At 41.2% G+C, this 24,748-nt stretch overlaps 2 protein-coding genes across 4 annotated transcripts in view; one reads left to right on the forward strand and one right to left on the reverse strand.

Moving 5' to 3' along the window:
- SLC39A10 (solute carrier family 39 member 10) overlaps positions 1-16,902 on the forward strand; it is a 136,217-nt gene extending 119,315 nt beyond the window's left edge. For 2 of the 3 annotated variants that reach the window (XM_004772149.3, XM_004772148.3), the window contains 3 exons: positions 766-846; positions 8,210-8,400; positions 14,123-16,902. In XM_004772149.3, coding sequence (XP_004772206.1) covers positions 766-846; positions 8,210-8,400; positions 14,123-14,281 — 431 coding nt within the window. In that variant the 3' untranslated portion in view covers positions 14,282-16,902. Of the gene's footprint in view, positions 1-167; positions 279-765; positions 847-8,209; positions 8,401-14,122 lie in introns of those variants that run through there. The other variant, XR_006606324.1, reaches the window with a different exon arrangement.
- A 10-nt stretch (positions 16,903-16,912) lies between these two features.
- The window catches only part of DNAH7 (dynein axonemal heavy chain 7), a 254,346-nt gene continuing 246,510 nt past the window's right edge, over positions 16,913-24,748 (reverse strand). The window contains 2 exon segments of the mRNA XM_045078496.1: positions 16,913-17,303; positions 21,121-21,224. Coding sequence (XP_044934431.1) covers positions 17,097-17,303; positions 21,121-21,224 — 311 coding nt within the window. The 3' untranslated portion in view covers positions 16,913-17,096.

The following is a 24,748-nucleotide window of genomic DNA, read 5'->3' on the forward strand; positions in this document are numbered from 1 at the left end:
TTTTAATAATTCGTTTTTGCCTTTGAGAAGGTGAAGAAAAATGTACATGTTAAAAGTCCATTGCACCAAATTCAGATACTACGTTAGAGCCTTGCTAATAATGTGAACTGATATTACTTAGTCTAGGAGAATATTAAACATGATTCATTCATGATTTTCTTTTCCAGACTTGACTCAGAAGTAGGCTGTGGTTTCTTCCAGAAAGGAGAGGCCATATTTTTGAACCAACAGTAGCCGTCCATGTTAAAGAATAAAGAATTTTACCAGGAGAATCAAATGTAATTTATACCTCTGATATTCAGTCCTCAAGACCGTCAGACAAATAATACTTCGTGGCATTTACACTCTAAACCCAGAAAAGTTCAGATGAGGATAGTAGCCATTTAGGTATCTTTAAATATCTATATGGGAGAGCAAATGAAATCATAGACTTACAGGACTTAAAATTTAGCATCAGGTTTCCGCTCAGAGACAGAAATGCTGAAAGCCGTTATACTCTCGAGCTGCTAGTGAGTGAGAAGGAGACCCTCCCGGAGGATTAAATTTCTCGGGGAGTATTTCCTTCACGGAGTCACTCTCTCTGGTAGTCACACACCTGTTGCACTTGACTTACGTGTTCACAACGTACGGAGTCAGGTAGATGTGAGTCACGCGCGTACCGTGAAGTTAATTTAGGTAGAGAAGAGAGGCTGTACCTGTCATCGTTAGTGAGGATGGGAAAGCAGAAGTAAACATGACTTGACTTTGTTTCTATCCCCGCCTCAGGAGCAGCTTTCAGCGCCGGACTGACCGGAGGAATCAGCACCTCCATCGCCGTCTTCTGTCACGAGCTGCCGCACGAGTTAGGTAATGCACAGCCTGTAGAGGGGCCCGGGTTTTGTCGAATCTGAGACTTCTTCAGTGATAAATGTGTCTAAATTTGGGAGCGTTTAAACATAAAAGTGGCTGATTGCAGGCATACACGTGATCATTCTCTTCTTATATAATGTGTGTTATATGTGCCTAAAAATGTACATTGTTTTATATGTATGTATTTTTAACTTATATCAACAGTATTACCTTATATCCCTTTCTGTTCCTTGTCTTCTGTTTCTGATCATTACGCTTAAAAACTCCAGGTTCTCATGAGTTAATTTCCTATGTTGCTTCTACCCAGTACTCAGACTTGTGCATTTACCACATCTTACATATTTACCACTTAGTACTGGATACACCATGCCTTTAATTTCCTGTCATCACAGATAATGATGCATTTAACATCTGTACACTTTAGTGCTTATAGGCTCTTCTGAGAACATCTTTTGGGCTTCTACCCAGGAACAGAATTGATGGATCCCAGGATATACATACCCGAGAAGTGCCACATTACTGTCCACAGTGGCCGTACCAATGCAGTTTCTAACCAGCAGTACCTGAGAGTTCTTGTGTTTCCATATCCCTGCCAGGATTTGATGTTAAGTTCATTAAGTTTTGTCAGTTTGATAGGTGTAAAATGATAGTTTTTTGTTGTTCTGGTCGGCACTTACTCACCTACCAATGATTTTTACATTTTTTTAGTTTCTCTCTATGTGTATTTTTTTCCTGTAAATTGAAAAACATTAGATGTGAACATGCATTCATCACATAGAAAATGGGCAAGGGATATGGAGATGACATTGAGAGAAAAAAAAAACTCCATCATTTGAGTATGCAAGGAATTTTTCATGTATGAAACATCTGTCATTTGACTGTGTTTAACTGTTTTTGGTGGTAGCAGTAGCTTTATTTGCTTACTTTGAATAGAGTTTATATATGTAGTTTGCTTAGAAAATTATTAACTGCTCACAAAAAGCAGAACAATGTTTTAGTGCTTACTTGGTGCTGATTCTTTAAGCCCGATTCCATACTTAACCAGCCTTGGGCACGTGGTCTTCTGTCTTGGTTCATGCCCCGTCATTCTTACCCTAAGTCATCATTGCCTTCATTGTCGTGTGCTTGAACAGTTTCCATAGTGTTTTATCTAGTTTCACCCTATTCCAGTCCATCGCATATACCTTATCCTAGATAGATCTTCTCAGATGTGACTTGCTCACGTAATCAGAATCTTCCAGTTGCTTCCCTTATGTATGGAGTTAGAAGCTGAGATTCCTTCGTCCTACCTGAGGTGACCTTCCCGTCTGCCTGTTGTGTTAGGCTTACTCACTGTACTCGCTGTGCATGTTTTCTACATCACCCAAACCTGATTCACCAAATACACAGTGGGTGCTTCAGCCTGTTCTTCGCTTATACCGTTCTCCTACTTGCGCTTGTCCTGCCGCTTGTGTCCCGAGTTAATCATGTTAACAGTCTTTTTCCCCCTCTCACTGCAGGACTGCCCTCTGGTCTCATGATTGGATTCCTTTTTCTTCTAAACTTTGTCACTTAACTTTCAGTAGGTCTTTCTTTACTTAGTATATATCATTTTAGGTGTCCTGTTTCTTAAAATGTAGGTTCTTTGGGTACAGATACTGTATCTTATACCCTTTTCTTAACTGCTTTCCTATGTTAGTAAGAACGTGAGCTGCTAATTTGCAATTCCATAGCAATGGAAATCAGAGCTATCAGTTCTTCTATGTGGGTAACATACTGCTAAGGATTTTAGCCTTCCGTTTTCCTTTTGTACTCGCTTAGAACTAGACTTGGATAGTCCTAGACACACGTCCCCAGTATACGGGGGAAACCTTCAGCTTCCCTTCCTAGCCACTTCCTGCTCCCATGGTGGGTACATCAGGCCACTTCATGGTTCCTGACAGCAGAGAGGCTGGAGATTAAGGGTGGTTGCCTTTCTACTACTTACTCCTTTTTCTCTCTGTAGTTTCTTGTTGAAAAGTGACACGCAAGGAAAGATAGCCCCACGTAAAACACATGCAGGACAGATCTTAATGGCCAGGTAAGCCCTGGATCCCCAGAGCGGAGTTCTTGTAAAAGGTGGATTGTAGAACTCTGCGTGGGCCAGGACTCCTCAGTGAGATCTTTGACCACAGATCTCTACCTGTTTTACCCCACAGACCAGAAGTCGAGAGGGTACTGTTGCTGTGAGAGGAAGCAACAATTTAAAGTATATTGAGGAGCACCTGGGTGGCTCAGTCAGTTAAGTATCCAACTCTAGATGCCGGCTCAGGTCACTGTCACGGGGTCCGGACACCGAGCTCTGCGTTGCGCGCAGCACCTGCGTGGGAGGCCGCCGCTCCCTCTCCCTCGCTTTCTTCGCCAGCTGGTGTCCGTGCTGTGCTCTCTCTAAATAAGTGAATAAATAAAAATCAAACTTTTTTTTTTAAAGATTTTATTTATTTATTTGACAGAGAGATCACAAGCAGGCAGAGAGTCAGGTAGAGAGAGAGGGGGAAGCAGGCTCCCCTCTCCGCAGGGATGCTGAGGCAGATGTGGGGCTCGATCCCAGGACCCTGAGACCATGACCCAAGCCGAAGGCAGCGGCTTAATCCACTGAGCCACCCAGGTGCCCCAAATAAAACTTTTTAAAGTATATTGAATTTCGCCAGCAGGAAAGAAGTGAGACCCTAAGAAAATGTGCATTTCCCCCCAATACTTAGTGCTAAATCCACATAAACTCCATAATCTAGCTGCCGAAGCTCGTAGGGATGAAAGAGCACAGCTCTGGAGGTGATAGAAGATGCTTTGGACTTTGTATCCATCAAGGTAGGAAGTAGTCTACTGACCGTAACCAGAGGAAATGGTTGAAAAAGAGATTATACAGCCCTTTTTTTTTTTTTTTTTTTGCCTTTAAGGCACAGTGATAGGCACTTTGGTAAAATAGGCCTGGATGAATGTCCTACCCTGATTATCCACTCTTAATTGGAGAGGAAGGGAATCTGGAGAGAGAAGTATAGAAACATCTTCCAAGGGAAAGATGAATCCCCTTGAAGATGAGATAGAAGCATGGCAGGTAGATAGAGATGTCTTCTCCCTGGTGAACAGGTGAAGGTATTGGCAAAGCAGCGTCATCCGTCACATTCCAGGATATTGATTTGATCTAAAACCTCTTTGGCCCTAGTTACATTTTTTAATTATGAATTCTTCAAACCATTCTGAGATTTTTATACTGAAGTCATCATACCCTAAGGGGTAAAATGTGTTTAAATTACATATTAATGCATTAAAAACTGACCCTTAGTAATTCCAAGTTTTATTGTTCCTTTTCCGGACAGATTGCTGTTTCTCTAATGGGGTACCAGGTGGGGGTTTGCTTTTGTTTAGGAATGCGATAGGAAAAATTGTAGTTTTAAGCCTTAGAATGATACACAGTTCAGGGGAATTCACTCTAAGAGGGGTGTAGAAATAGAAACCATCTGAGAAAATAGAAAACCTTGGTCTCTCATTGCATGTTTGTTCCTGGACTGTGGTAAGGGATGAAATTGTCTGAATTATTACTATTCTTTCTTCTCTTTTTGCTAAACTTGTATAGCTAAGTTTAAGTAAGTTACAGTATTACTCTGTTGTATTTTCTCTGCTTTCTCCCCACTCCTTCAGTAAAGAACTGTATCAGCATTTGAATAATTTATAGGAAAACTTGTATTAAAACCTATAAAGGGGAAATGAGAATGGGGATAATTCAGAACTCTCTTCTTGACATCAAGTAATGTGTTCTAATTTAAAGGAGTAACATTTTGATAAATGAATTTATCCATATTATTCAGACTCAGCTCAGAAAGGCTATGGTGCTATCCATTTTTTCCCTTTCCTCTTGTATATTTAAGGGGTAAATAGAATTTCAAAATAAGATTTTCATAATGTGCTAAATTGTCCAGGGAAAATTGAACATTCACTATGTAGATTTATACATGTGTATACTTGCATTATTTAAGGCAAAAATAAAGAATCTTAAAATACATGCTTGTTTTTAAAAATCTTAATAGTTGATGTTAGCAGATGTTAACGTAATTATAGCACTGGATCACATTAACGGCTTTGACAGGTACACCTCATTCGTTGTGCTAATAATGTCCTTTGTCAGCAGAAAGGAAAGGATACTGATTTATCAAAAGATGAATAGATTTGCTTGCTTGGTGTAAATCCCAACTGTATTCCTTTGATCTCTTTTTCAAATGTTTGTATAGATTCTTACTGAGAGGGGGAGAAAAATATGCAGATACCTTTGAGAAATTGTCATCTAAGATGAGAGTAGGACAGAGATATATTTTAAATGAAATAATTCATCTTATGCAAGATCATTCTACAGAGATCACTTACGCTGCTATATATTGGCAGTGAACAATTGGAAATTGAAATTTTTTAAAAGTAGTTGTATAATAACACCAAAAAACATGAAATGCTTTGCTTTAAATCTTAACAAAATATGGATAGAGTCTGTATGCTGGAAACGACAAATCAGCACACAAGAAATCAAAGGAGATTTAAGTCTGAAGAGAGTGTAGCAGGATTATGGAATGGAAGACTCAATATCTTTAAGATGCTAATTTTCCCTGTAGTTTGTGCATTTCCAATCAGAATACCAGTAGGCTTTTTCGGAGCCTTTTCAAAATTTTACAGGGAAAGGGAAAGGAACTTGGATAGCCAAAAGAATTTTGGAAAAGGACAGCAGAATTGACTTTTTAGACTTGCTATAAAGCCACAGTAATTGAAACAATTTATATTGGTGAAAAAATAGACACATAAATCAGTGGAACAGAGTAGAGTTCTCACATACATGGCAACTTCATTTCAACAAGGTGCAAAGGAAGTTCCACGGCAAAATGATCGCTTTTCCAGCAAATGTTGCTGCAGTAATTGGATATGTAGTGGGGGGAAAAAGCTCCAAAAACCAAAAACCCCTCACAGTAGGCACAGATTATCTAAAAATAGGTCATTGATTTAAATAAACAAAGTGTTTTGGTTTTGGTTTTGTTTTTTTTTTCAAGAGAGAGGAGGTGAGTGCGTGTGCAGGGGCAGGAGAGGGGCAGAGGGGGGAAGAGAAGCCCACGTAGGCTCTAGGCTCTGCGCGCCTGATCTCATGACTGAGATCTTGACCCCGGCCTAAATCAAGAGTCTGTCACTTGAACCAACTGAGCTACCCAGGTGCCCCATTAATAAAAATTTTAAAATACAGGTTTTCCCTGCTATCCAGAAATAGTGTTCCTACTGAAACCTTTTGTAAGCTACAATGGCTTAAAGCTAAGAAACACTATTAATGCAGAAGTCCTTGAGCATTCCTGGACCCAAAGAAACCTCTCTTAGGCTTTCGAGACCTTAGGATATATCTTGCTGATGGATGCACAAACGAGCGAGAAAGCACAGATGGTCACCTGGTTCAGAGCTATGGACGCCGAGATGCTGAGTCGGCTTCCCGGGGGAGGAGCTGGGGGCCGCCAGTCTTTCTGCTCGGGTACGTGCTGCAGGGCTCACTGCAAGACAAAGGCGAGTTTCCCATTCTGCCTTTTTTTTTTTTGTAAAAGTGAAAATCCTCCTCAGATTTTTTTGTTGTTAGGGAAAGCGGTTACTAATGTAGGTCTTTAACAAAAATGAGGTGGCTGTAATGTGAACTGTGGCACAGTGGGGCTTACCTCTGTAAGACGCACGGAAGAAGACACAAGAGAAAGTCTGCGTTACTGGATTAGGCAAGTTATTCTTAGACACAGCACCAAAAGCAAGATCCATTAAGGAAAAAAGTAATAAAATTGGACTTTATAAAGATTAAAAACTCTACACAAAAGGAACGTTTATTAAAGGAATGAAAAGACAAGGTGTAAGGTCTGTGAAGAAATATTTGAAAAATATTCCGAAAGACCAAAGACTTTTAGGAAAGTATGTAAGGAGAGTCGTATTAGATGGAAACGGGAGAATGGCCAACGAGAAGCCATTGATAGAGAATGTCCTAGCAGAGTACTGATTTTTCTGTTAACATCTTCCTGTTAGAAATTAGAACCTTGTAACCATAAGAATTAAAATGGAAAAGATCATGTACTGCTTGTTAGTCATATAAGATTAAGATCCCCTATTTTTAAAGGTTTGTTTATGTGTGGATGTATAAGTGACCTCTGCGGCCAGCCTGGGGCTCAAACTAGATCAAGGGTCACGTGCTCTCCCAGCTGGGCCAGCCGGGCCCCGAAGACGGCTTCTTAAGGGAAAGAAATGCCGCCGTATTCTACATAATACCTCGCACTGCGAAGTGTTCGATGATTGATTGGATGTTTGTACATTTAATAACTAAAAAGTTTGTTACAATTAGTTGAAATTGATGTTGACCCTTTAGCTTTAAGACCGTTATTTCTGGCAGTATTTATTTTTCTAGTAAAGTTTCTGAGCAGTATGTAACCCTTTAAAAAATTTTTTTTTAAGATTTTTACTTATTTGAGAGAGAGATTGAGGGAACGAAGTGGGGGGAGGGGCAGAGGAAGCAGGCCCCCCGCTGAGCAGGGAGCCCCATGCAGGACTCGATCCAAGGACCCTGAGATCATAACCTGAGCGGAAGGCGGACACTTAACCGAATGAGCCACCCAGGCGCCCCTTAACCCGTTTTTCCCTAGTGGTCCAGCTATAGACACATGAGTGACAAAGTCTCTAATTTTACATCTTTAGAATTAAGTTTTAATTTTTTTCTCTGAAAAAAATAAAACATAAATGTGAACAGCGGACAATATACTCAAAGAGTCTGTTACCTCTGTTTTTCTTAGGCCGTTTCCCTTTGGAAATACGGCAGAGATCAGAGAACAGAGCTTTAATTGTAGCTCACAGAAAAAGCAGTGACCAAGTTCTTTTTTTCTGTTGTTTCTGCTTTTTAAAAAAAATATTTTACTTTTCACATTGTACAGAAAATTGGCCTTTTTGATGTATGGTTCTTTGAGTGTCAGCATGTATGTAGTTTTCTGTGACCGTCCGCCCGGCCAGCAGGCGCGGAACAGCTCCATCCTCCCAGTAGTCCTTCGCGCAGGCCCTGCGTGGTCGCCCCCGTTCCCAGCCTGTTTCAGGCGACCTTGGCATTCTTCGTCACCACAGTTTGTCTGACGTGGAATCATACGTACCTTTCAGACTGTCTTTGAGCATCGAGCCTGAGAGTTTCACTCAAATTTTGCATGTATTAGGTTTAATTTAGTAAGTAACTTTTTATAATAAAACATCTGTTATTCAAGGCATATCTTTTAATATCAATTCTTAATTTTGGTTTCTGTTTTTCCCCCCTAAATTTGTGCATAAAATCCTGTGGTTATAAAACTCTCACATTGTGTCTTCACTGTAGGTGATTTTGCAGTTCTTCTGAAAGCGGGCATGACTGTAAAGCAGGCCATCGTCTACAACCTCCTCTCCGCCATGATGGCCTACGTAGGCATGCTCATCGGCACGGCCGTCGGCCAGTACGCCAACAACATCACCCTCTGGATCTTCGCCATCACTGCCGGCATGTTCCTCTACGTAGCCTTGGTGGATATGGTAAGCTAGTTCATGTTTTTCTTGTTCATGCCAAACTGTAAACAGCGTGCACCTTCCAAAAATGGAAGAAATCTCTGGATATATTTGAAAGACTATTTTAGAAAATACGTACCCTATTTCAAAACATGATATCCGAAATAGCCTACTAGAGAAAGACGGTTAAGCAGGAGGATGTCTTTGGAAATCAAGTTGAGATGCTGAGAATTTTGGACCAAAGGATATTACTATTCAAAGTAATCCAGTATTTAGAGATAATTATTATACTATGAAGATTTTGTAATGTTAGGGTATAATTTTTTTGTGGTTGTTAATAAATCATTCTTTGAGCTTGTTTTATAGCAAACAGGAAATACTATATCTCTTAGGTAAGCCAGTCTTCTGCAGAAAATGGTGTATATTCCTAGGGATTTATGCAGTTTCCCTCATTTCTGACTTTAAAGTTAACAAACTTGAGTTAACACTAGCAACTAGTTTTATTTTAATTTTACCTTAGTGTCTTAAATATGTTAGGCAGTATATTTGCAGAACTAGTAACTTGATTACTTGTTTTTATTTTGTTTTGATTTTTCGAAATTATTTTTATTAATATAAATGTATTATTTGCCCCAGGGGTACAGGACTGTGAATCGCCAGGTTTACACACTTCACAGCACTCACCGTAGCACATACCCTTCCCCAGTGTCCATAACCCCACCCCCCTCTCCCGACCCTCTTCCCCCCAGCAACTCTGTTTGTTTGTGATATTAAGAGTCTCATGGTTTGTCTTACTTTTTGTTTTTGACTTAGATATTATGTTCACTTTCCTTGTGGTAAGATTTGTCAGATAGTGTCATTTCAAAACTTCATAACCTACATTTTATTTTTTTAAGATTTATTTATTTATTTATTTATTTGACACAGAGAGAGAGAGAGATAACAGGTCGGCAGAGGCAGGCAGAGAGTGGAGGAAGCGGGCTCCCCGCTGAGCAGAGAGCCCGATGCGGGACTCGATCCCGGGACCCTGAGATCATGACCTGAGCCGAAGGCAGAGGCTTTAACCCACTGAGCCACCCAGGCGCCCTGTAACCTAAATTTTTAATCCCAGGATTATTGCCTATTTATAATAGTTTAGAAAATACCAACAAAAAATAAAAACTATTTACATTCTGTGCCTAGAGTTTGCCATTTCCTTGTTCTTTTCCTTGGACTCTAACACTTCATTTCCTGTCCCCACGCTCAGCTGACGGCCTTCCTGTCTCATGGAAAACACTGAAGCATGGAGACAGGCTTCCACGGGTTGCCATCGTGTTTCTGCTCCTCCTGTATGTCTCTGTCTGTTCCCCTCTTTCCTAGAATAGTGAAGAAATCGGTTTCTTGCTGAGGCCGGCTGGCACTTGGCCCCTTTCACAAAGTCCCTGAAATCCCCCCCCTTTCTCTCTGTTGTTGCTCATTTCCCCTCCCTGCTGGATCAGCTCAAACCTCCTGTACTTCTCACCGAGGCAGGAGAGAGGGCGTTTCTTTAACTCCAGTTCCCAGTTTAGTTCTCAGCCACCATGTTCCTTCCTTTTTTTTTTCCTTTTTAAGATTTTATTTATTTATTTGACAGACAGAGATCACAAGTAGGCAGAGAGGCAGGCAGAGAGAGAGGAGGAAGCAGGCTCCCTGCTGAGCAGAGAGCCCGATGCGGGGCTCGATCCCAGGACCCTGGGATCATGACCTGAGCCGAAGGCAGAGGCGTAACCCGCTGAGCCACCCAGGTGCCCCACCGTTTTCCGTCTTGTATTGCAGATTACCCTTTCTGATTTTCTAGTTCTCTTCTTTCTTGAGTCTCGCCTCGTCTGGTATTCTCCCCGACTGCTGGCCCCGATTGCTTTGGCCACATCCACTACTGACCACAGCGTTCTTGAGTCCATGGTCACGTACCCCGTCCGGCTTCATGCGCTTGTCCTAAGGGCTGCATCTGGCGGCGGCTCAGGCTCTTCTCTTTGAAATGCTTTCTTGTCAGTTGGCCTCTGTGCCACCACCGTTTCCTGGTTTAACCACCTTTCTGGCCTTTCCATTTGTTTTCTGGTTCTCTTCTCCTTGACCTGTAAATGTTGGTGAAAGCCCTCCAGGTGATCTCAGTTAGTCTCATGACTGGAAGTATTCAATGGCTGGTAATTCCTACATTTACATCTTCAGCCCAGACCTTTCCCTTAACTCCAGGTCAGTCTATCCACCAGCCTCCCTGAGCGTCTGAACGGAACGGTGGGCACGTCTGTTCAGAGCCGGGTTCCTGGGATGGCCAGCCTTCCCTCCCTGGACCCCCGGCTCCTGTAGGAGTCTCTGGCTTACAGAGCATGATTCCGTTCTTCAGCTGCTCAGATCAAAGCCCTGAGGATAATTCTTTGTCTCGGTTCTCCTGGTTCCCCACCGCCCCCCCACCTCAGACTCATCCTAAGCCCCGGGCTGGGGGGGGGGCCTCCACTTCCCCGCCACCTCTGCTGCCACCATCTTCTTCTGTTTAACCTTCTCCCCACGTCTGTTGTTGCCCCGTCCGTGACGGGTTCTGAGTCAACAGTCAAGCACTCGGGTGCTTCAGACTCTTCAGTGGCTCCCTGTGAATTTCCTCCTCCTCCTCTTAGCTCCCAATAATGTGTCTCTTTTCCTCATCTTCTTCCTGGCTCCCCCAGGAGGCACACACTGCCTCAGGGGCCTGGCTCTTGCTGGTCACTAAATGTGGACTATATGGCCTGCAGAAGCTCTACTGACTGGCTCCCTCACTCCTTAGGAGGCTTCCCAACTTCTATCCCAACATTTAACATCTTCTATCCCTACTTCACTTTTCTTTTTCTCCTTTGCACTTGTATTCTGATCTGTTAATAACACGCTAAACATTTTACTTATTCACTGAGCTCATTGTGTGCCCCACATGGACGTCCGTTCTGGGAGGACAACCTTCTTTTTGGTAATCTTTCATTTACTGCTGTAGAAGTAGTTCACAGTTAGTTGAATGAAAAATAAATGAGCTAATTCTGAAAAGAACAAGGTAATTTTTACAGTAAGGATTAGTAGTCTAATGAAGAAGAAAAGTAGCCATTAGTTAGAAATCTTTTGATAAAGGCTTACGCACCATGTCTGTGGAACTATGGGGAGAGGCTGGCTAAAAAATAGGGGAAAATTAGGGAAATTTTTCTGGAACAAGATATCTGAGCTGAGTTTTAAAACCTGTAGAAGAGTTTATTAGGAGCAAGAGGAATGGGTATAGGAGAAAGCAGAGTAATGAGTAACATCATTCCTTAACTAGTCAGTTGACTCCTAGAACTGTGTTCTGATATTCTGAGAAAGTAACCCAACATGACTACTGCTAAGAACACAAACAAGCAAACAAAAGTAAAACTGTATTAAAGTGTTTTTAAATAGCATTTATAAGGGGCGCCTGGGTGGCTCGGTTGATTTAGTGTCTGCCTTTGGCTCAGGTCATGATTCCAGGGTCCTGGGATCGAGCCCCACATCTGCTCTCTGCTCAGCAGGGAGCCTGCTTCTCCCTCTCCCTGCCTCTCTGCTTACTTGTGATCTCTCTCTCTCTCTCTGTCAAATAAATAACTAAAATCTTAAAAAAAAAAAAAAAAGTAGCATTTATAATGTTGTAATTACATTGGAAATATCCTAAATGTCCAAGAAGAAAAACTGCCTACATATATTTTAGGATTTTAATGACACTGAGATTATTTTCCCTCATGTTAAATGGAAAAAATGGATTAAAAAATTACATCCGTGGTTCTCAGGTAGATGTAGGCCAGACCATGACTGTGACACAAAACGTAGTGCTATAAAAAATGAGAATTTATCTGGTAAATTTTGAGGCACCATTACAGGGTTTAAGCAACAATGACATGATTGTATTTTCATTTTAGAAAGACTACTTTGGCCTTAGAGAGGAGGTGTTTATTCACTTACGGTCAGTCATGCGATAGCGACAGCACCAGAAGTTCTAGTTCGAGGTCTCTTTAGGATGTGCAGTTGGAAGTATCCACCGGTTTTAGGGGCTTTGCACAGCAGCTGTTGCTCGCCCAGCGTGGAGGTGCTCTTGCGTTTTCACAGATCGGGCCGTACTGTTGGGTACTGCTGGGTACTGCTGGCTCCGCTGTGGTTCTGATCCGCAAATACGCGTGTGGGCACGGGCTGGAACTGAATTGGGGGAGGCATAGCGCCTCTTGTGGCTGGTATGTGCAATATCCAGAGGGGATACTTCTGTGAAACATCCTGTGTTCTTTATGCTTCAGTGCTAAGGAAAGCCAGATTTAACAGTTTTTGTCATAATGAAAACTTGAGGAGAAAAGATAAACCAGTCTTCGTTCTAATAGAACCACAGGTGGGAAGTTGCCAGGTTCAGTTCTGATCCATTAACCCAGAGGTTGGCAGACTTTCTGTAATGGGACAGAGAGTCCATGTGTAGGCTTTGTAGCCCATGTGGTCTCTGCTGCAGTTAATCAGCTCTGCTGTTTGCAGTGGTTTCTGTCACAAGTACTTAACTCTGCTCAAAAAGAACAGTAGCCTCCATTAGCTGGTATTTACTATGGCCATAGACTTCTGAACAAAATTGATGACCAGCATGAAGTAGTTCTTAAATAGGACCCTCCGGGAATTGTTAAATATACTGTAGCCGTGTCAGAATATGGTAGTTGGATTAACTGTCCTCATTATTTAATAATGAGCAATAGTGTTTTTTCCTAGGCAGCCGTTATGTTCTTAACACTACACTTTCCCCCTCCGAACCACGAAAAGCCCCAAGATACTGTTTGGAGGAAAGCTTAGTGTCTAAAAGAGCAGCATATCCGTGTCATCTTTCTGATGGTGTCATTGCACACTTGAAAAGCAAAACACAGAAAACAAGAAAATGAAACGTGAAGTAGCATTTCTTTCACAATTTGGACTCGATGTGGATGGAAAGACTTGATGCTCATAATAACGGACATGCGTTTCTCTAGTTAATCTTACTTAAATACAGATTTGGGCTTTATACTTTGAACTTTGCATTATTCTTAAATGTAATAGTATATGCTTATGCTTTAGAAATCAAACTATAAACTTCAGTGAACTGTGTGCCTTTAAAGGTACTGGGAACATTCAGGTTTTTGAAATTGTATCATGATTAGGAGAAACAGAGCACCCTGGGAAGGCCATGGGCTCCACTTGGTCGTAGTCCTGCTGAATAGCTTCGAGAGACTATTTTCTCTATTATTGCAAGGAAAATAACGGACGGGCAGAGAGATAACGAGTTAGGAATTGTCTTTAAATGTCTGTCCTTGCTCTCACGTGCAGCTGAATATGAGAATTTAAAACGGAAAGAGTAAAGAAGTGGAAAATCTTGAATTAGGGATCCCCCCGCAAAGAATCTTACGTTTTCAGTGACTTTAAGTCAGTAAATGTGCTGATCGTTCCTGGAGTGTTTATTGGCAATAATAAATGATCTTCTACTTTAGCATAAAGCAGATGGCAAGGTCAGTGGACGTAACTTCAGAAAACGGCTAACGCATATATTTGCATTTGTTCAGGGTTTAGGAGGGAACAGATTTAGTCATTATTTCCTAGCTAGAGCTAAACCTCATCAACGTTTGGGTGAAGTATGCATTATGGTTAACATTATGTTGAATAGAATAATTTGTGGTTATGTTTTATTCATTAAAGTAGAAGAAAGTAAAAAAATTTAGCAGAGTATTACACAGAATTGCTTGTATGTATCTGGGTTTTGTTTTTGCAGCTTCCAGAAATGTTGCATGGTGATGGTGACAATGAAGAACATGGCTTTTGTCCCGTGGGGCAGTTCATTCTTCAGAATTTAGGATTGCTGTTCGGATTTGCCATTATGCTGGTGATCGCCCTCTATGAAGACAAAATTGTGTTTGACCTCCAGTTTTAACCATTCCCAGTAATCACTGTGGATTACGAGAATGTTACCATGCAGCTTTGCATCTGTCCCTAGTACTGTATGCACATCGCTCAAAGAAAAGTCAGTGGCTTGCACTACTTCCAAGTTCCATAGATTTGAGCCGAACCACACAAGACTGGTGGTCAGGACTGCTTTTCCCTGTGCGAAGGGGTCTTTTAAAAATACAAAGCTTGTGATAAAGAGAGGAGAAAACGGGACTCCAAGAACCAATGTTGACATAGTTTGATTAAGACTTTTACAAAAATAATCATATAAAACACTAAAGTAGTCTCTTTGGTAGTAGAAACTTCTGTGGCTATGCAGAAATAGAAATTGAACCAAAAATCACTTAAACTTTAAAAATATTTTAAATGGACTTCGGGCAGACTTTTCTTTGTGCTAAAAATGAATTGTAGTGTCCTTTAATTCAGTTACATATATACATAAGGTCATGGGGATCAACTTGATACAATTTTGAAACTGCGTAAAGTAGGCCGTAGGAACTAGAGGAGAGCTCAGGCTGTGTTAGGGTATGAATTTAGCATTGGGAAAAGCCCTTAATCTTGAATCTAGAGTTACTATTTTTGTATATATTGCCATAGTGTTTAAACTTGCAGCCTAAACTACTGAACTTTGTGATTGTATGTTTGTGTGAGCTTCAGTTTAATGAAAGATTCATAACGGTTCTTTGTATTAATATTATACTTGGTGTTTGGGTGTTTTTTCTTTCAAACTTCAGTTTTGTTTTTGTTTTGGGATTTTTGGTGGGGGTAGGGAGGTGGAGCATGTGGTTAAATTTTTTTTTTTTTTTTTTTTTCCATTAAAAGTGTAACCCTTGAGGGAATACCAGAAAAAAAGAAGAACCCAAACATGGTCGAAATATTCAGCTTTCCTATTTTAACAGTACTAACCAGTTACTGGGGAAGTTTACTTTCTAAATGTATGCATTGCTTTACCAGTTTGGTTTGGGAACCTAGAGCACATGCTGTGACCAGCAGGAAGTTAAGGCAGAAAACCCAAGTTCACCACGTCCGTGATCTCTGCGTGTCCATGGAAGTGGCTCTGACGGTGATCTCCGCTGATGCCCCGGGCTGTCGTGACACCACGTGACTTGGAAGACATCCTTACGTAACACAGCCGAAGTCACGTGATCGTCTGTGCCAAGATACGCTGTCGGTGCCTGCTAGGGACTCGTCTCACTTAGAGGTGCCCTGTTCTAGCATAATTGAGCGATTTGTGAGAAACGCAAGCCATGTGTATCCTGAATTTTGACCTATAATTTGTAGCACTAGTCGTACTGCATGTAGCTTTCGTTTCCATCTTGTGCCGCACGGTCTTCATGTATGCCCGGGAAACTGTGTTTGAACTGTGTGCAGGCAGCTTTGTTTTAATCGCTTGGCTACCAGTGCAGCTGATTTAAAAATCTTACTGTTCAAATATTTAAGAGCCAAACTCCTTCCATTCCGTTTAAAGTGTTTGCATTGAGCCCTCCTCTCTCCTCAGCTCCTTTCCTCCTGGTGAACCTACAAAAATAAAACTTTTGGAGAGCTGCACGTGCACCCGGGTAGTAAGAGTCTTGCCAGTGTTTCTCCTTTGTGCTGTAAGCAAGGAAGCTTAGGTGTGCTTTTCTGAATTTATGCCTGAATTTGAAAAATTATTTCCGGCTTTCTCCATGGCCTCCTGTAATAAGTAGGAGTTTTTACCTAGAATATTTTCAGCGTTGGGCACTGAATGAGCACAGCCCTCATCTCCCTGCTTGGCCCTGCAAGGAACCCCGCTACAAGGTGCTGATCTTTGATTTCGTACTGCCAACTTCAAGTGATTAAAATATCTTGCTTTCTGAACCAAGATATATTTCTAGTTCCTTTTTGCATTTTTATACCCAAGGAGGATTGTGCATTCCAGCATTAAATCTGCTTAATTTTAAAACTTTTATGAAAAGCAACAGTGGGAATATGTTCCCAGTCTTACAGGTCTGGTTTAAAGCAAGCAAGTTCTGCTGAAGTATATAAAGTTTTATATTCTCTAAAAAATGGTATTCTCTTCATTTGCTAGATTTTTTTAACCTATTAAGAGGGCTGTAACAGTTGCTGCTAGTATTTTGTTAGGGTTCCACCAGTATTTAGTTTCCACATCGTTCTAGTGAATAGTTTCAAGTCTTACTAGACAATCTGAATTCCACAACATTTCTGTTTGGCTCCAACATTCCATTTAGCTTGACCAGTCTGATTTAACGTGTGTTTGTTGGAGGTCATTCATGTTACTTGTACAATGCTGTCACTGTGTGACATCCATATGAATTTTGGTGTATATCACATTGCATTCAATCAGCTGTGATTATGCGTAGAAATACTGTAGTAACTAGATGCAGTGTGAATTTTTTCCATTAACTACGTCAGTGGCTTAAATATGATTATGGTCCTGCAAGGTGATACTTGCTAAAATATCTAAACTTTTTTTTGTTGTAACTGAATCATTTTTTAAAAATTTATAAAGCTGGAAATGATCCAATGCTGTTTTTTTTTTTCATTGTCAACAGTGGTGTGTCATTTTATGTATGTTCCTGATGCTTATGGAACTCTCCCAAAATAAAGTTATTCAAAAAGAGCAAATACACCAGTGTGTTTTCTTTAGTCTTTATTTCAGAACATTCCTTACACTGAAGTAGGAGGCATTTTAAAAATACAGGCTGCATTTGCACATAAATCTATAATTAAGTACAGCTTTAAGGGAAATCTACGTAAGCCAAATTGTTTATATTTTCTTCCTAACCATTGAACAAGAAATAGGAACAGGTGTCTTCGAATTACGAATTAAGCTGACATAATAGTGCCACACCCCGTCCAATCCAGTGCTCCACGGGTCGGTCAGAGGGAAGAGTCATGGCAATAACAAAGTTCGTAGAATGACCAGTGGTGGATAAGGTTCCTCTCCGCTCACTTGTCTTGTACAGTGGAGCAACGTAACTTGGTCGTTCTGGTATCTCTACCCTTTTACAGGGCTTTAGCCACATCTGGAAGAAAGTGCATGCAAGTGTTTTTGAGTCAAAGGTACGATACTTACATTTGAACCCAATAGGGTATTTTAGTTCTATGTCTGCAAATTCCCATGGCCCAAACAGATCTTATTTTTGTTAGCAGTACTGCCATTGTTCAAAACACTTAATTTGTAACCGTTTTTTAGAATTATAATTAACTGCTGTTGTATTAGTTTCAGATGTACAACATAATGATTTCAGCAGTTCTGTCCCTCAGTGTTCATCAAGTACGTACAGTCCCCAGATGTCACCAAATAGTTCTTCGAGTTCCCTGCGTAGGAGTTTCCATCTCTGCACTCGTCACTGTATAACAGAAGTTCGTGCCTCTTACTCCCTTTTATCGTATCCACCCTCCCCTCGACCTCCCGCTTCCCCCCCGACAGCCACCAGTTTGCTGTCTGTCCTGAAGAGTTGGGGGGTTTTTGTTTGTCTCTTTCCTTGTTCACTTAAGATTCCATGTGAGTGAAACCAGGCGGTATTTGTCTTTCTCTGACGTGTTTCACTTACCGTTATATCCTCTGGGTCCATCCATGTTGTACATGGTAAGATTTCTTTCTTTTTTATGGCGGAAAATACTGTATAATGTTAGGTGTATACACTGGTAGACGGCTACATGTAGTATTTTATACATAGCCACAGCTTCACCCACTCCTCTTCTGCTAGCCTCTTGGTATGCTTCCACATCTTGACTGTTCTGTTTTCGTTGACCTTTGAGGAAGTCCCCAGTAGTGGAATTACTGGGTCATACGGGATTTCTCAGTCTCTGAGGACCCTCCGGACCGCTGCACAGCGGGTGCCCCGTCGGCGCTTGCACCAGCAGTGCGCCAGGGCTCCTTTTCCTCCACTTCCCTCTTGGATGCGCAGTTCTGACAGGCGTCGGGTGATCCCTCCTTGTGGCTTTTTCATTGGCAGTTCCCTGGTGATTAGTGATGAAGAGCATCTTTTCAGGTTTCTGTTGACCATCTATAGGTGGTCTTTGGAAAACTGTCTATTCAGGTCCTTTTTTTGGTTTTTTGCTCTTGAATTCTATGTTCTTTCTGTACTTTGGATATTAACCCCTTCTTGGATGGAATCATTTGCAAATGTCTTCCCCCCCATTCAGTAGGTTGCCTTTTTCTTTTGTTGATGGTTTCCTTCACTATACAAAAAGCTTTTTATTTTAATGGAGTCCCAACAGCTTATTTTTGGTTCCCCCTGCCTTAGGTGACCTATCTAGAAAAATGTTGCTAAAGCCAGTGCTGAGGAGATTACTGCCCAGGTTTTCTTCTAGGCATTTTATGGTTTCAGGTCCCATATTTTTCAACATTTGTCAAAGAGGCTGTCTTTTCCCCATTGTGTGTTCTGGCCTCCCTTGTTGTAGATTAATTAGTCCTATAAGTGTAGGGTTATTTCTGCATTGATCTTTTTTTTGTGCCAGTACCATACTGTTTTGATTGGGTGAGTTTCAATCTGAAATTGTGAGGTCTTCGGCTGCTTTTTTCTCAAGATTGCTTTGGCTATTCGGGTGTTTTAATTTTCCATACAAATTTTGGAATTCAAATTTTGTGAACAATGCTGTTGGTATTCTGATAGGGATTGCATAAAATCTGGAGATTGCTTTGGGTAGTGTGGACATTTTAACTAATTCTTCCAACCCCTGAGCATGGGATGTCTTTGCATTCGTGTTGTTTCCAATTTCTTTCATCAGTATAGGTCTTTCACTTCCTTGGGTAAGTTTATTCCTAGGCATTTTGCTCAAAACTCTTTTTTTAGTATTCTCAGAACTATTTTCGGAGCCAACTAAATGAGAAAAAATAATTATTTTTTTTTTCCCTGTCAAGGAACATGTTCTCTATGTACTCTTGACCTATTCACCATACTTACCTGGGGAGGACTTTTGACTGTTTATATCAACAACCACAAAATCATACATACTTTCAAAGGGAACCACCACCACTGATAATCATGTCACCATATTAATTTAATACAGGCCAATCAAAAAAGTCTGAAAGGATTTTGTCAGTGATTCTAGAGCTTCGATCACCTCCCCATTTTAGGTGGCTATTTTAAAGGAGCCAGCGCGCACATCATGCTGTTTCAAACCTAGTTGCTTTCCTTTATTCCTATAATACACCCACTTTATTTTTAGGAAGTCATTAGCCAAGTTCCTAAAATATTAAGCACTGTTAAGCCTAACCAACCTAACCAATCTCAAAAGAACGTGGGGCAGGTTGGTCTCTGAAAATAAGCATAAAGAACAAACTACGGTAATAAGGAGGAAATAGTGTTTTGCTTTAAAATCTAATTGGATTCCTTTTTCCCTTATAAAGTGGAATCCTTGAGCGGATGCTGGCTTTACAGCCCACTGTTCAGAGCCCTCTTTCCTTTCAGGTTTCTCAGGTCTAAATAAATTGTATGAAGGAGTTAATAATGGTGTTAGTGTATGCGTCTCCCACATTATTGCGGAATCCATAGAGCTGTTTTTGGATGTAGTTAAATATGAGGACTCAACAACACTTAATGAGTGTATTTCATCTTGGCCAAAACCACATTTTCTTAATGAGAATTTTTTTCACTAAGTGACTTATGTAAGAGAATCGTCCACTTACAAATACCTTCGTATTCACTGCGAACTACCTTGAAAGAGCTTCCAGGTCTACCCCAGTCAACTCTTGAAACTTCCCTGTGACTTTGAATTTGGGTCGCCTATTTAAAGCTCTCTGTCCAGACGCAGTATCTTAGCACATGGGTCAGGTTTCTGGGAATAGCTTGTCCCTCACTGTACCCGTTAGGATTTTTGCTCGTGGGAGCTGCTCCCAGGGTCCCACAAACAATACGTGTAAATGCACAGCCTGTATTTTATCGCACCATCCCAGGCAGGCCTTTCCAAGTGTATGAAAATTTGTCTAGTCGTTTTCTCATGATTCAGTAACAGATGGAAACAAAATCTTCCATAGCTTAGTTGGCCCATACTGAAGATTGGTTCCTAGCAAACACGTTTTTATGGGGTTGGCTTTCATATAGTTCTCTTTTAGTCTCTAAGTATCATTTTTAGGTCAAAGTATATGTAAGAAATATATATGCATATGTGGATGCATGTATATAGTCAGTCCTCATTCTTTCTGGATTCTGTATTTGCAAATCTGCTTATCACGAACATTTATTCATCATCCTAGAACAGTACTCTATTGTACGATCATTCACAAGCATACGCAGAGCCTCAAAAAATGTGAGTCACCAAACAAGTACTTTTCCAGCTGAGGTTGAACCTGGTGACACTCCGTTTTTCTATTTCACCTCTGGTAAATGGAAACAAGTTTCATTTTGATAGGTTATTTAATAAGGAGTTTTTTGCATTTTTGTTGTTGTTGTTAGTGATTTCCCTGTTTAAAATGGCCCTAAATGTAGTGCTCAGATGCTCTCTAGTGTTCCTGAGTGCAAGAAGACTGGGTTGGGCCTCAGGGAGAAAATACTGTACGGCTCATCCAGGCATAAGTTACAATGCTGTTTTCTCTGAGTTCGATGTTAATGAATCAAAAGTATATATTAGATATGGCATTTTTAAGGAGACACAAAACAAGTTATGTCTTGATTGGTTAACAAAAATGTGACCAGAGGAGCATAGAAACTTAACCTTGTGCTTCTCCTAGGAGCTGTGGTTGAGCATTCACTAATTCCGTGCTGGCAGGAACTTAATAAAACATAATTACCATGATGAGAATGTCTGTATGTGGGCGTGTGTGTGTGTGTGTGTGTGTGTGCGCGTGTATAAAATAGTGTCCCCCACCCCCATATTAGTATATCAAATACTAACCACAGGCACTGTGTCATAAAGAATTTTGGGATGTGATTCTGCAAGTTTCTTGGTCTTTCTACTCCAGGAAGCTCCATCCAGAAATAATCCATGAATGAAAACACCTAAATAGAAAAGAAGCAGGTTAATACAACTGTTTAAATATGTATTTGATTAAGTTCTGAATCTAAAATTCCTCTGAGTGCTCTGCAGATGGTACCAGGTCAGCAGCCCAAGGCTTGTTCTAAAGTAAAAGCAGTATTCTCAGTGCTTTGTCTTAACATGCAGATTCTAAGAATATCTATATTCTTCCTAGTCAACTCAATAGTAAGATTAGATGTGGAAGATAAAAGAAATTTTAAATTAGTCTATGGGAAATTTTCAGTCTGGATGAACAGTACCAGATTTATATTTTTAGTTGGCCAATGGTTATAATGTGAGAGGCCATGAAGTCTGCAGGAAAAATTCTTAATGCAGTTGTAGGGACTCAGTGGCTTCGAGGCACCATGTGAAGAAAATATGCTTGTGCAGATCTCTAATATCATAAAAGTTATTTCTCTCTCCCTCTTTTACAATTTACCCTCACTCCCAGATTTCTTCTTAGTCTGAGAGAACACATGGGTGACCTCCTTCCAGAACGTAATTCATAGACTAACCACTGAAGAACACAAACTAGGAAAGCCCTGAAACTGCAGTCAGTTCTCGGTCCTTTTGTGTAAAGCTTCACAAATTGAATCCAGGTGTACGTACGTGAAAACATTCCGTGAAATGGTTGCACAGATGTGAAGGGAAGCAATGTGGAACTCAGACCTAGGTCTTAGTTCCTAATTCTCTGTGTGACCTTGAGCAAGTCATTTAACTCTGGGTATATTTGGTCCTCTGAGAACAACTGGAAAACATTTGCAAAACAGTAATGCCTACTTTCTGCCTTGTAGAGTCCTTACGGTCAAGTCAGCTGATACTAGTGAAAGCGCTTTGTAAGGTAGTGTGTGGAAGTCCGTCTGGGCCGTCCCGTCCAGTGGGACTTTCTGTAATGAAAAAAGTAAGCCATATCTGTGCTTTGCAGTGTGGTAGCCATTGGCTATTAAAGACCTGAAACATGGCTAGTGTGATTGAGGGACTTTAATTACAGCTTAATTTTAAGAGCCGCATGTGGCTAATCTAGTGACAAATGTTGCCTGGGGAGGAAGACTTCCGCTTCTCTCAGTTTCCACTGATGGAAAGAGCAGTGGGAGTAAAATACCAGTTTTATTAACTGGCGAAGCACTTGTCCAGTAACTTTTCAACGATTATTCTGGTAAAGCTGAATTGCAAAATGCACCTTAAGCCTGGAACGATGTTGGGGACAGACCTGCCCGAGAGAGAGAGAGGCTGGTCGGTAGCCTCATCCTACAGACATTCTCCAGCCCTCTCTGAGGCCTCCAGGGCAGCCACCGTAATGGATAGGGATAGGAAAACAGAAGCTTACAGACAGGTCCAAGAGAGCCATTTGATACCCTGCCCCACGGACTTGTAAGCATAGCCCACTGAATCTCTGGTTTTAACCAGTCAGATGGTCTGTTCTCCACTTGGGGAAGAAAGATGATGTCAGAAAAAGTAAACAGTTCATTTCAACACCTAAGAAAAGTGGCAATAAGGGTAAAGTTTCCTCCAACCCAGCAACAATTTTACAGGAAATGCGATGGAGATCTACAAACACGGTTTTCTTCCTCCTGGTCAGGACAGGCCATAGGGAAGAATCAAGATCTGAAAGGCTCTGAAAGGCTCTGAAAGGACAAGTAGAGGCTGGCTGGGTCCTGGCTCGGAGCTGCTCCTACTCTGGGCCACAGCCTTTGCCATCTCGGCGATGCGGCTGACATATGGTGTCGGCTGCGGCTTCTTTAGCTCCTCTCCGCTTTCTGCCTCCTGCTGTATAACGCCCGTCACTGGGGACTCTGAGTCCCCCATTAGTGCTAATGATTCTGATAAGAGGAATCTTAGAAAGTACAGCTAGAATGTGTGATTCCAAACTTACATGGATTTACAGTGGCATTGTGGCCACGTCACGAGTCACTTTAAGAGTGACCTGTTTCGTTAAGTTCAATTTAATCCTAGGTAAGTAAGGCTGACTTCTTTGTGAGCCCCAGAACCCAGAAACAGGCACACACTAAAGTGTGTATGAAAGAGACCGGCTGGTGGCGTGGTAGAGAGAAACTCTGGGGGAGAAAAAACACCTGTTCTTCCCAGGTGTGATCTGGGTTCCTCCCATGACGGTCCCATGAGAAAGTTGTTCTTTGGGAGAAGCTCATCGCTCCAAATCATTCCATGGAATCTGTTTCCTTTGGGTAATTAGCTAAGTTGGAAGGAGAAAATAAGAATGACAAAAAGGCTATATTGTGGGTATCTGTGTGTGTGTGTGTGTGTGTGTGTGTGTGTACAAAGCAATAAAATTCACAATTTACTGTCTATCAGCAGTAATTCACGAATTACTGTCCATCAGCTATTATAAATCAGACCTTGGCTGATTGTGAAATGGTTCATTCAATCGATGGCTACGCTTCACTGCATGATCTCAGAGCACAGAGTGGTCCTCACTGATCCTGAACTGTACTTTATATCTGCCCCACTATTTTCCAGATTATTTTGGATTTTGATACATTTAGATCTTGAATAAGAACAGTTGCGGGTTAAATTAGTAAATCACTGTAAAAAGAGATACCAACGACCTTGTGCCATGTCTAAGTTCAGTGTATGATGACTGGCAATTCAATAGTTTTATCTTTAATATTAAGTAGTTCATAAACTTCAGGCAATGCGTTGAGTAATTGTGTTTTTTAGCTGAGTTCAAAAAAACCTATAATCTGAGGGACATCTATACTAACTAGCCTTCAATTGAAATGTCATTTTCCCTGCCTTTTATCATAATGATATGAGGAGAATTTAGAAAAAAAAAAATCTTGCAACTGAATTAAATACTTTAGAGCCAACCATAGGTTCTTCAAGAAACTTTGCTTGAGAAAGGTGATAATGTTTTCAAACTTGTACTTCCACAAAAATACTCAGCAGGCCTTTGAGAAAGCAGCTAGTGAAGCATAAAAGCCAGACGGCGTGGGCGTCGGTCAGCTCTGCCTGTTGCCGGCCGAGACACCCTGGGCAGGTTAGGTAACTCTCCGGAGCCTTTGTTTCCACCGAGTGGGGGGCGCTCTGGACCCAGCAGTGATACAGAGCAGCTCCATGTCCCCCTCTGATTCCCTTTTACCCAACTTAGTTGGAACCAAATTATTTATCCTTCTTAGTATATTGCTTATCTATCTACATTTTGACTTTTATTAGGACAGGGGAACTAAAATATCTATTTTATTGGGGCGCCTGGGTGGCTCAGTGGGTTAAAGCCTCTGCCTTCGGCTCAGGTCATGATCCCAGAGTCCTGGGATGGAGCCCCGCATCGGGCTCTCTGCTCAGCAGTGAGCCCGCTTCCTCCTCTCTCTCTCTGCCTGCCTCTCTGCCTACTTGTGATCTCTGTCTGTCAAATAAATAAATAAAATCTTTTTTAAAAAAATATTTTATTGATCTCTCTTACAGCATGTGTTACAGTGAGCTGTACGGAGAATGTATTATTTTAAGGCTGATATAATGGAAGGAACAATAAACAACACCTTAGCAGAAGGTT

The sequence above is a fragment of the Mustela putorius genome, unplaced genomic scaffold (assembly GCF_011764305.1).
Source record: "Mustela putorius furo isolate JIRA1106 unplaced genomic scaffold, ASM1176430v1.1 tig00000275_pilon_pilon_pilon, whole genome shotgun sequence".
Lineage (NCBI taxonomy): Eukaryota > Metazoa > Chordata > Mammalia > Carnivora > Mustelidae > Mustela > Mustela putorius.